Below are 12,723 nucleotides of genomic sequence, written 5' to 3'. Positions count from 1 at the left end.
AGTCTCTGTGCTGCCAGATATATTATTTATGAGCGGTCCTGTCCTGTAGTCTCTGTGCTGCCAGACATTATTTATGAGAGGTCCTGTAGTCTCTGTGCTGCCAGACATTATTTATGAGCGGTCCTGTAGTCTCTGTGTTGCCAGACACATTATTTATGAGCGGTCCTGTAGTCTCTGTGCTGCCAGACACATTATTTATGAGCGGTCCTGTAGTCTCTGTGTTGCCAGACACATTATTTATGAGCGGTCCTGTAGTCTCTGTGCTGCCAGACATTATTTATGAGCGGTCCTGTAGTCTCTGTGCTGCCAGATATATTATTTATGAGCGGTCCTGTCCTGTAGTCTCTGTGCTGCCAGACATTATTTATGAGCGGTCCTGTAGTCTCTGTGTTGCCAGACACATTATTTATGAGCGGTCCTGTAGTCTCTGTGCTGCCAGACACATTATTTATGAGAGGTCCTGTAGTCTCTGTGCTGCCAGACACATTATTTATGAGCGGTCCTGTAGTCTCTGTGCTGCCAGACACATTATTTATGAGAGGTCCTGTAGTCTCTGTGCTGCCAGACACATTATTTATGAGCGGTCCTGTAGTCTCTGTGTTGCCAGACACATTATTTATGAGAGGTCCTGTCCTGTAGTCTCTGTGCTGCCAGACACATTATTTATGAGAGGTCCTGTAGTCTCTGTGTTGCCAGACACATTATTTATGAGAGGTCCTGTAGTCTCTGTGCTGCCAGACACATTATTTATGAGAGGTCCTGTAGTCTCTGTGCTGCCAGACACATTATTTATGAGAGGTCCTGTAGTCTCTGTGCTGCCAGACACATTATTTATGAGAGGTCCTGTAGTCTCTGTGCTGCCAGACACATTATTTATGAGAGGTCCTGTAGTCTCTGTGCTGCCAGACACATTATTTATGAGAGGTCCTGTAGTCTCTGTGCTGCCAGACACATTATTTATGAGCGGTCCTGTAGTCTCTGTGCTGCCAGACACATTATTTATGAGAGGTCCTGTACTGTAGTCTCTGTGCTGCCAGACACATTATTTATGAGCGGTCCTAAGGGCACGTGACACACGGGTCCGTGCCATGGTTGAAACGTGCACTCCTGTATATCTGAAATAATTGGACGGGTGAAACCTGCGTCTGTTGTTGATCTTCAGAACATTTCTCTATAGCTGCCTCTTTTTGTGTGTGTGTGTGGAATATAGCTACGTCAATGGAAACATGCCTAGTGTTATCTAGTCACGCCCTCATTGGCTCTCTTTCAACGAACTACAGCTCTGGTTCACCTCAGAACACTTCAGTTACCAGGGTAACCGGGATGATGATACCAACAGGGAAGGAATACATCCCAAATGGCACCCTATCCCCTATATAGTGCACTACTTTTGACCAGAGCCCCATAGAGTTCTGGAACAATCACACGAAAAGTAGTGCACACGAAACACACGCTAAGGGAATAGGGCTCTGGAACAATAAAGTAGTGCACTATATAGGGAATAGGGCTCTGGTCTAAAGTAGTGCACTATATAGGGAATAGGGCTCTGGTCTAAAGTAGTGCACTATATAGGGAATAGGGTGCCATTTGGGATGCGGTCTAGATTACACTTTATGGCTCTATTTTATTGTTTGGGGGGAAAAAGCACGTCTCATCTCGCTGTGGGTGTGACACACTTCTCCCGGTGCGCTGCGTGTCTCCACCTGTGACACACTTCACACAAAAACAATACACGAAACACACACTAAGAACAATACACACCACACAACTGAAACACACGCTAAGAACACAACACACACTAAGAAACACACGCTAAGAACACAACACACGTGTCTCCACCTGAATCACATTTCACACGCTAAGAACACACAACACACGAACACTAAGAAACCATATGAAACACACGCTGAACACAACAACGTTAAGAACAATACACACGAAACACACGCTAAGAACACAACACATGAAACACACGCTAAGAACATAACACATGAAACACACGCTAAGAACACAACACATGAAACACACGCTAAGAACACAACACATGAAACACACGCTAAGAACACAACACATGAAACACACGCTAAGAACACAACACACGAAACACACGCTAAGAACACAACACATGAAACACACGCTAAGAACACAACACATGAAACACACGCTAAGAACACAACACATGAAACACACGCTAAGAACACAACACACGAAACACACGCTAAGAAACATTACACATAAAACACACGCTAAGAACACAACACATAAAACACACGCTAAGAACATAACACATGCTAAGAAACATTACACATAAAACACACGCTAAGAAACATTACACATAAAACACACGCTAAGAACATAACACACGCTAAGAAACATTACACATAAAACACACGCTAAGAAACATTACACATAAAACACACGCTAAGAACATAACACACGAAACACATAGGCCTTCTCACAGGGGAAATGCTTTATTTAATATTCAAAACAACACCATGTTGAATGATCTATTTACACGATTTAAAACCATTATTCCAAACGGTTAACTTTGTATGGTTACATTCATAGAATGTATAATTTATTCTTATACGCTAGAAGATTTGTATTGTAGTTTGCTTAAAAACCTGTATGGATTTGGATGTATCAATAACAGCCTCACCTAAAACACTACGTTAAAGTAATAAGCTTGACTTTATTTAACTCTGTCCTCTGATAGCTTCTATCCAGTCCATCCTCTCCTGTCTGCTGGGAGCCTGGATGTAGTAGTGAGTATCAAACTGAGTGATGATCTTCAACAGGTTACCTTGGACTTTACCCTTCACACCTGTGTGAGAGTGAGTGAGAGAGTGAGTGAGTGAGTGAGTGAGTGAGTGAGTGAGTGAGTGAGTGAGTGAGTGAGTGAGTGAGTGAGTGAGTGAGTGAGTGAGTGAGTGAGTGAGAAGAGAGAGAATCAGCCTCCCCAGACTGACTGACTCACTGCTCTCTCTCTGGGTCATGTTCAGGAAGGACAAAACGTTTTGAAACAGAATGAAACTAGTTGGGTAAAACCTGAACTTCAATGAGAACATTTGGATCAAGATGTTTTTACTAGTGTGCCCTACTGAACTCAACCCGTGCCTGTCACAGGCCAGTCCTATTGTGTTGTCAGCCACACCTTTACTGAAGCAAGACAGCTGTGTCTTAGGGCTGTCTGAGAGAGAGAGTGACTCAGTGTGTGTGTGTTGTGTGTACGTGTGCATGTACGCGTGCCCTCGTTTGTGTTTGTGTGACTCACCTGAAGGAACACCGTTGTCGTCCAGAGCAGAGACCAGACAGCCTCGGAGAGACAACCCGCCCACGGGACTGATGTCATCCTGATGTCATCAACAAGTGACATAACACAGGAAGTGGATGAGACAGAACACAAACAACATGATGTCAATACCCACAGAAGAAGACTGAAGAGAATGAGAACCTGTATGGAAAGATAGCCCGTGTACCAGTTTATTTGTGCGTTCTTGCCATAGCACTAATAGACACAGAAGAAGGGTGAAGAGAATGAGAACCTGTATGGCAATATAGCACAAATAGACTGGTACCCAGGCTATGAGTATATAGCTATAGTCTACAGCCATGTCACCTTACTGGGGTCATAGTAGTGAAGGTAACCAATAGTCACTCACCTTACTGGGGTCATAGTGGTGAAGGTAACCAATAGTGACTCACCTTACTGGGGTCATAGTAGTGAAGGTAACCAGTAGTCACTCACCTTACTGGGGTCATAGTAGTGAAGGTAACCAGTAGTCACTCACCTTACTGGGGTCATAGTAGTGAAGGTAACTAGTAGTCACTCACCTTACTGGGGTCATAGTAGTGAAGGTAACCAGTAGTCACTCACCTTACTGGGGTCATAGTAGTGAAGGTAACCAGTAGTCACTCACCTTACTGGGGTCATAGTAGTGAAGGTAACCAGTAGTCACTCACCTTACTGGGGTCATAGTAGTGGAGGTAACCTGGCTCTGATCGCAGCACAAACAGTCGAACCTTCCAGTTCTTTCTTTTGTGTCCCTGTATTAGAGGAAGACAGGAGACATGAATAACCAAACACATGGTATGTAGACACGTGTGGTTATGAGAGCAGAGTTGAAGCAGAGAACAAACACAAAGACTAGGCAACAGCCAAGAACAGATAGTTTGGTCTGATTGGGAAAGACTAGGCAACAGCCGACCACAGATAGTTTGGTCTGATTTGGAAAAGACTAGGCCACAGCCAACCACAGATAGTTTGGTCTGATTGGGAAAGACTAGGGCACAGCCAACCACAGATAGTTTGGTCTGATTGGGAAAGACTAGGGCACAGCCAACCACAGATAGTTTGGGCTGATTGGCACAGACTAGGCAACAGCCAACCACAGATAGTTTGGGCTGATTGGCAAAGACTAGGCCACATCCAACCACAGATAGTTTGGGCTGATTGGGAAAGACTAGGCAACAGCCAACCACAGATAAGTTTGGGCTGATTGGCAAAGACTAACAGCCAACCAGATAGTTTGGGCTGATTGGGAAAGACTAGGCAACAGCAGATAGTTTGGTCTGACTGGGAAAGACTAGGCCACAGCCAACCACAGATAGTTTGGGCTGATTGGCAAAGACTAGGGCACAGCCAACCACAGATAGTTTGGGCTGATTGGCAAAGACTAGGGCACAGCCAACCACAGATAGTTTGGGCTGATTGGCAAAGACTAGGCCCCATCCAACCACAGATAGTTTGGGCTGATTGGGAAAGACTAGGCAACAGCCGACCACAGATAGTTTGGTCTGACTGGGAAAGACTAGGCCACAGCCAACCACAGATAGTTTGGGCTGATTGGCAAAGACTAGGGCACAGCCAACCACAGATAGTTTGGGCTGATTGGCAATAGACACAGACCAACCACAGATAGGGGCTGGTTGACAGCACAACCACAGATAGTTTGGGCTGATTGGCAAAGACTAGGCCACAGCCAACCACAGATAGTTTGGGCTGATTGGCACAGACTAGGCAACAGCCAACCACAGATAGTTTGGGCTGATTGGCAAAGACTAGGCCACATCCAACCACAGATAGTTTGGGCTGATTGGGAAAGACTAGGCAACAGCCAACCACAGATAGTTTGGGCTGATTGGCAAAGACTAAGCCACAGCCAACCACAGATAGTTTGGGCTGATTGGCAAAGACTAGGAAACAGCCAACCACAGATAGTTTGGGCTGATTGGCACAGACTAGGCAACAGCCAACCACAGATAGTTTGGGCTGATTGGCAAAGACTAGGCCACATCCAACCACAGATAGTTTGGGCTGATTGGGAAAGACTAGGCAACAGCCAACCACAGATAAGTTTGGGCTGATTGGCAAAGACTAAGCCACAGCCAACCACAGATAGTTTGGGCTGATTGGGAAAGACTAGGCAACAGCCAACCACAGATAGTTTGGTCTGATTGGGAAAGACTAGGGCACAGCCAACCACAGATAGTTTGGGCTGATTGGGAAAGACTAGGTAACAGCCAACCACAGATAGTTTGGGCTGATTGGCACAGACTAGGCAACAGCCAACTACAGATAATTTGGGCTGATTGGCACAGACTAGGCAACAGCCAACCACAGATAGTTTGGGCTGATTGGCAAAGACTAGGCAACAGCCAACCACAGATAGTTTGGGCTGATTGGCAAAGACTAGGCAACAGCCAACCACAGATAGTTTGGGCTGATTGGCACAGACTAGGCAACAGCCAACCACAGATAGTTTGGGCTGATTGGCACAGACTAGGCAACAGCCAACCACAGATAGTTTGGGCTGATTGGCTAAGACTAGGCAACAGCCAACCACAGATAGTTTGGGCTGATTGGCAGAGTTTTTCTCACCTGTTTCAGTAGATAGCCCCTTTTCAGGACTTTCCCACTTAGTTCCATGGCTGATAGGGAAGTCTCAGCCTTCACACTGCCTCTTTTCTTAAAGTTCTCTGACTGGGAGAGACAACACGGACACATTCACAAGGAAATACAGTAGGACATCTGGTTTAGACACTGTCTAAAGCACAACTACATGTGAATCAATCAGTGAATCAATCGGTGAATCAATCAGTGAATCAGTCAGTCAATCAGTCAGTCAAATCAGTCAGTCAATCAGTCAGTCAATCAATCAGTGAATCAGTCAATGAATCAGTCAGTGAATCAGTCAGTCAATCAGTCAGTGAATCAGTCAGTCAATCAGTCATTGAATCAATCAGTGAATCAGTCAGTGAATCAATCAACCTTCACGGAGAGAAGGGGTTACTACTATAACTAGGGAGAGTCACTCACAAAGCTGTAGAGAGCAGTGGAGTCATCCAGGAACTGCTCACTGAGTCCATGGCTGCGCTGAGCCTCAACACTCCTCAGACCTACAGGGCGTAGGAAACCTTCCTCCAGGACGGCCGAGGACAGAGTCACAGCCTCTACACGGGTCAGAGCCAGCTGATTGAACACCAGCCAGTCCACCACCGCAGAACCTTGAGAGAGAGAAGGAGAAAGAGAGGGAGAAAGAGTATGAGAGAGAAAGGGGGGAGAGAGAGGGAGAGAGAGTATGAGAGAGAGATGGGGGAGAGAGAGAGAGAGAGAGGGAAGGAGAAAGAGAGGGAGACAGAGTATGAGAGAGAGAGGGGGAAGGAGAAAGGAGAGAGGGAGAAAGAGTATGAGAGAGAGAGGGGAGAGAGAGAGAGAGAAGGAGAAAGAGAGGGAGAAAGAGTATGAGAGAGAGAGGGGGGAGAGAGAGAGAGAGAGAGGGGAGGATAAAGAGAGGGAGAAAGAGTATGAGCGAGAGAGGGTGGGAAGAGAGAGAGAGAGGGAAAGGGAAGGAGAAAGGAAGGGAGAGAGTATGAGAGAGAGGTGGGGAAGAGAGAGAGAGAGAGAGAGAGAGGATCCACAGCATCAGCACCACTGTCATTACATCCATCCACAACAATCTCAGAGATCCCCTCCACCAACAGCACCAACAGCAGTAGTATGTTCAACTGGGATCACACACACACATGTCTGTTAAGTGGGATATACACGGAGTGTACAAAACATGAAGAACTCTTTCCATGACACAGACTGACCAGGTGAATCCAGGTGAACGCTATGATCCCTCATTGATGTCACTTGTTAAATCCACTTCAATCAGTGTAGAATGAAGGGGAGGAGACAAAAGGATTTTTAAATCTTGAGACAATTGAGACATGGATTGTGTATGTGTGCCATTCAGAGGGTGAATGGGCAAGACAGAAGATTGAAGTGCTTTTGAACGGGGGTATGGTAGTAGGTGCCCCGGTTTGTGTCAAGAACTGCAACGCTGCAGATTTTTTCATGCTCAACAGTTTCCCGCGTGTATCATGGGCCAGCATCCCTGTGCTGACACACCACCTCTTAGCTCTTCTTTAGCTGGAATGGCTCCACTGGAACGTTCTGACTATTGACCACACTGTCTTTGTAGAGTCCATGACCTGATGAATTGAGGCTGTTCTGAGGACACAAAGGGGGTGCAACTCAATATTAGGAAGGTGTTCTTAATGTTTGGCTCACTCACTGTATGTCAGGCAACGTGTCAGAGCGTCTCACCTGAGAAGCAGTTGCTGTAGGAGCTTCCCTGTTCGTTGTGGCTGGTCAGCTTGATGCCACTGTGGACATCATACATGGAGTCCACTACCTGGCTGGGAGAAGGAAGGACAACACACCATGTCAGCTTTGGGAATAGCACACTATTGACCAGCTGTGTGACTGTCTTAGCTCTTCCCTGTGTGACTGTCTTTGTGGAATAGCCCTAACCCTGTGTGAGCTGGAATGGCTTCTGTCTTTGTGGAAGAGCGTCACTGACCAGCTGTGTGACTGTCTTTGTGGAATAGCGTCACTATTGACCAGCTGTGTGACTGTCTTTGTGGAATGGCGTCACTATTGACCAGCTGTGTGACTGTCTTTATGGAAGAGCGTCACTATTGACCAGCTGTGTGACTGTCTTTATGGAAGAGCGTCACTATTGACCAGCTGTGTGACTGTCTTTGTGGAATAGCGTCACTATTGACCAGCTGTGTGACTGTCTTTATGGAATAGCGTCACTATTGACCAGCTGTGTGACTGTCTTTGTGGAAGAGCGTCACTATTGACCAGCTGTGTGACTGTCTTTGTGGAATAGCATCACTATTGACCAGCTGTGTGACTGTCTTTATAGAATAGCGTCACTATTGACCAGCTGTGTGACTGTCTTTATGGAATAGCGTCACTATTGACCAGCTGTGTGACTGTCTTTATGGAATAGCGTCACTATTGACCAGCTGTGTGACTGTCTTTATGGAATAGCGTCACTATTGACCAGCTGTGTGACTGTCTTTATGGAATAGCGTCACTATTGACCAGCTGTGTGACTGTCTTTATGGAATAGCGTCACTATTGACCAGCTGTGTGACTGTCTTTGTGGAATAGCGTCACTATTGACCAGCTGTGTGACTGTCTTTATGGAATAGCTAAAGACTTCACTCATGTGACTAATAGACTAAATACAACCAAGCAGGCAACGTTATTACAACCAGTTTCTAACCATGTAATCTGGTTGTAATAACTTCATTTTAAACCGTGTTGACGGTTGGGGAAAGTCCTTCAGCCAAGGCTCCTAAAGTGTCTCACTTCAGGCTGACGCTGTGTAGTTGTAGTGACCGGTGCCCAGTGGTTTTAGACTGGCTCGGGGTAGGTGAGTCAGCCGGGCGGAGCTTCTCCACCGCTGCACCGATATCCGCTGCCCATTGGTCACGCTCCTCCCGAGAACACGCCTCCAGGAAGTACTCGGCAGAACTCTTGGTTTGCAGTTTGAACACCAGCTGAGGTACAGTAAACAACAAAGAAGACCATGATGTTGAATTCCTGAAGATTACATCTTAACCCCAAGATGATATCATGATGCGTCCAACAGCATCGAGAGATGTATCCAACACACCTTTGAAAACTATGAAAAGCGCACTGTATCTACGATGATAGCGCCCAGTGGTCTAAGGTTGAAACTACTCGAATAAAAAAAAATGCTATTTATGACGGGATGTCCCCGGGCATTGCATTCTCTAGTATGATTTCAGCAGGAAGCAAAAAGCTGGGCTGGGCTCAACAGAGCTGAGACACTCTCACTTCGCAGCCTGTTTTCGACAATACAACACGTAATCTATTGACACATCTAGTGCAGCGATATATCCTCAGGGCAACAGTTTCAGAGACATGAACAGCATACACTATATAATGCTATTCTATTAGAATAGAATCATAATTCTAGAATAGAATCATGAATTCTAGAATAGAATCATAATTCTGTTCTAATCACATAGATCAGCATTAGAACCATGATGGAGTTATAATATGTAATTATATGATTTGATTGCTGTTCAACAGCCATAATGTCACTGATTCCAGACGAGGTAAACGTAAAAGGGGCTTGTACATTAACTCACCGGCCGGTTGTCATACTCCAGAAACGGACAAGAGATTTTACAATCGGTCAACATGATCCTCCCGCGTTGAGAGGAGTCTCTCTTCCCTCCGTCATATTTATAGTAGAGCAACTGGTCGGGATAGAGTACAAACCAGCGAGCCTTCCAGTTGTGAACTACATGGCCCTAGAGTTACAATTAGAAAATATATATATTCATTAAAATGCATTTTATAACTACTTAGTTAAAACAATGTTATAACACATTTATGAATATAAGTCAAATGAAATGCGCGTCATTTGGACATATAACGGTTTATTTAATCTTACCCGTTTCACAAGGAATCCCTCTTTCAGGATAGGGTTCTTCTGATCTTCTTCCATAGTCAAGTCAGTTGTTCTACCTCAACGCAGGTCTCGAAGCATTGGTTTATCGCTCACCTGGCTGCTGCGTCATCTGGTACACACCCAGCCAGCACAGAACTCTCAGAACATCGGAATGCAGGAAAAACCCCGTGGCTCCAAGTAAAATGTGTATATATGATCCCCTCTTTCCACAAATGGCTTCTCTATTTGAAATATAAAGGTAAATTCCGATTAAGTCGACATATGCAGAGTATAAGTGAATCCAGTCTCCGCAAAATCAGAGACAGTAATGCGTATCGTCGGTTACATGCAGACAATAATAGTCACGTGAATATATTAGTTCAATGTAAACGTTTTACATGCTTTACAAAAATAACAATTTCCCTAATAATCCTGTTGACATGATCACTTCTGAAATCAGGTCTGGTGGGAATGTATATAAACGTTCTACCAAGTGTAATAACATTGAGTCATTAGTGTGCATGTAAACGTACTCCTTTACTTTGTATTTCTATCGCGCTGTAAGTGCAGTTATTTAGCGCCTCAGGTTAAATACGGCCAATACTCTCTGTAAAATACAACATCTTGTTAGTGGATCTGCTCGCGACAGAGAACGGCAACCTAAAGGCAGGCAGATGGTGATATTAAGTCGTTTCATCTTACTGTCCAAAGGGAATGTTTTCAGCAGGCTATACACTCCTGTAGTCACTTGACACCTGGATCACACCGAGAGTGGTTTGTTGCGCAAAATGGTCCTCAACATTCACCTTCTGCTACCATTTCTGCCAAGCCGTCTATGCATACAGTTTGACCATACAGTTTGAAGCATACAGTTTGATGCATACAGTTTGATGCACACAGTTTGATGCATACAGTTTGACGCAAGGTTCGATAAATCAAACCTATGCACCACACAGAACGCACTGCAACTGTCTCTGCAACGCAACACTGCGAGCAAAAATGAAAAAACTCTCAGTTGGTGTGATCTAGGCCTTACTCTTAGTGACGTGTATACTGATCAAAAATATAAAAACGCAACATGCACCATTTTTCACTGCAACTGTCTCTGCAACGCAACGCTGCGAGGCAAACACAGCGTTCCATTGGAAATGAATGTACTGTGGGGATTTGGGCCTAGTCTATGGATTTCACATGATATGCATCTGTTGGTAACAGATGACGGGGATTTGGGCCTAGTCTCGGAGAAGCAGTATATCCTTCACGTAGGACTCATTAAAGAAAAAAATCTTTGTCTAATCTGAGGTGAGTTTATCGCTGTTCTGATTTCCAGAAGCTCTTTTCGGTCATAAGAGATGGTAACAGCAACAATTATGTACAAGATAACTTACAAACTGGTACCATGTTATCATTGACTCAGTACTAGTACTCTGTGTATAGAGCAATGTTATCATTGACTCAGTACTGGTACTCTGTGTATAGAGCAATGTTATCATTGACTCAGTACTAGTACTCTGTGTATAGAGCCATGTTATCATTGACTCAGTACTAGTACTCTGTGTATAGAGCCATGTTATCATTGACTCAGTACTGGTACTCTGTGTATAGAGCCATGTTATCATTGACTCAGTACTAGTACTCTGTGTATAGAGCCATGTTATCATTGACTCAGTACTGGTACTCTGTGTATAGAGCCATGTTATCATTGACTCAGTACTAGTACTCTGTGTATAGAGTCATGTTATCATTGACTCAGTACTGGTACTCTGTGTATAGAGCCATGTTATCATTGACTCAGTACTAGTACTCTGTGTATAGAGCCATGTTATCATTGACTCAGTACTGGTACTCTGTGTATAGAGCCATGTTATCATTGACTCAGTACTGGTACTCTGTGTATAGAGCCATGTTATCATTGACTCAGTACTGGTACTCTGTGTATAGAGCCATGTTATCATTGACTCAGTACTAGTACTCTGTGTATATAACCTAGTTATCGTTACTCATTGTGTATTTATTATAACATGCTTTACTTTTCTATTATTTCTCTATTTTCTTTCTCTCTGCGTTGTTGGAAAAGGGCCTGTAAGTAAGCATTTCACTGTTAGTCTACGCCTGTTGTTTATCAAGCATTTCACTGTTAGTCTACACCTGTTGTTTATCAAGCATTTCACTGTTAGTCTACACCTGTTGTTTACCAAGCATTTCACTGTTAGTCTACACCTGTTGTTTACCAAGCATTTCCCTGTTAAGTCCACACCTGTTGTTTACCAAGCATTTCCCTGTTAGTCTACACCAAGTGGCGTGGTAACGGGCAACGGCAAAAGCAGCAGCAGCAGCAGCAGTGGGAGAGGCTGCACTACTTGGAGAAATGGACTTGGGAGGAGATTCTAGACGGGAAAGGACCCTGGGCAGAGCCAGGGGAATATTGCCGCCCCAAAGCCGAGCTGGAGGCAGCAAAAGCAGAGAGGCGGCATTATGAGGAGCTAGCACGGCAGAGCGGATGGAAGCCCGAGAGTCACCCCCAAAGATTTCTTGGGGGGGGCACACAGGAAGTGTGGCGAAGCCAGGTAGGAGACCTGCGCCAACTTTCTGTGCTTACCGGGGGGAGAGAGAGACCGGGCAGGCACTGTGTTATGCTGTGGAGAGCACGGTGTCCCCAGTGCGGGTGCGTAGCCCGGTGCGGTACATTCCAGCTCCGCGTATAGGCTGGGCTAGAGTGGGCATCGAGCCAAGTGCCATGAAGCCGGCTCTACTCATCTGGTCTCCAGTGCGTCTCCTTGGGCCGGCTTACATGGCACCAGCCTTGCGCACGGTGTCCCCGGTTCGCCTGCATAGCCCAGTGCGGGCTATTCCACCTCGCCGCACTGGCAGGGCGACCGGGACCATTCAACCAGGTAAGGTTGGGCAGGCTCGGTGCTCCAGAGCTCCAGTGCGCCTGCACGGTCCGGTCTATCTG

General features: G+C 45.4%; 1 protein-coding gene across 1 annotated transcript; it reads right to left on the bottom strand.

Annotated features, from left to right (window-relative positions):
- Positions 1-2,448: 2,448 nt before the first annotated feature.
- On the bottom strand, positions 2,449-10,072 carry plek2 (pleckstrin 2). The gene is made up of 9 exons (XM_065004404.1): positions 9,771-10,072; positions 9,463-9,627; positions 8,654-8,844; positions 7,595-7,686; positions 6,320-6,507; positions 5,882-5,983; positions 3,964-4,047; positions 3,275-3,353; positions 2,449-2,824 (listed from the first exon to the last, which is right to left on the bottom strand). Exons 1-9 carry the CDS (start codon positions 9,822-9,824, stop codon positions 2,697-2,699), a joined length of 1,083 nt encoding a protein of 360 aa, XP_064860476.1. The 5' UTR covers positions 9,825-10,072; the 3' UTR covers positions 2,449-2,696.
- Between the last annotated feature and the right edge of the window lie 2,651 nt (positions 10,073-12,723).

The sequence above is a fragment of the Oncorhynchus nerka genome, linkage group LG18 (genome assembly GCF_034236695.1).
Source record: "Oncorhynchus nerka isolate Pitt River linkage group LG18, Oner_Uvic_2.0, whole genome shotgun sequence".
NCBI lineage: Eukaryota > Metazoa > Chordata > Actinopteri > Salmoniformes > Salmonidae > Oncorhynchus > Oncorhynchus nerka.
The sequence above is the reverse complement of the archived record's forward strand: the minus strand, read 5'-3'. Positions and strand labels throughout refer to the sequence as shown.

Bases quoted from the DNA above. Each gene is read 5' to 3' on its own strand.
- plek2 (XM_065004404.1), bottom strand. From the start codon at position 9,824: ATGGAAGAAGATCAGAAGAACCCTATCCTGAAAGAGGGATTCCTTGTG. The intron at 5,984-6,319 runs GTGAGTGACTCT...TGTCTCTCCCAG, and splicing joins CCACTGCTCTCTACAGCTTT to TCAGAGAACTTTAAGAAAAG. The intron at 3,354-3,963 runs GTGAGTGACTAC...TGATGACATCAG, and splicing joins ACTACTATGACCCCAGTAAG to GATGACATCAGTCCCGTGGG.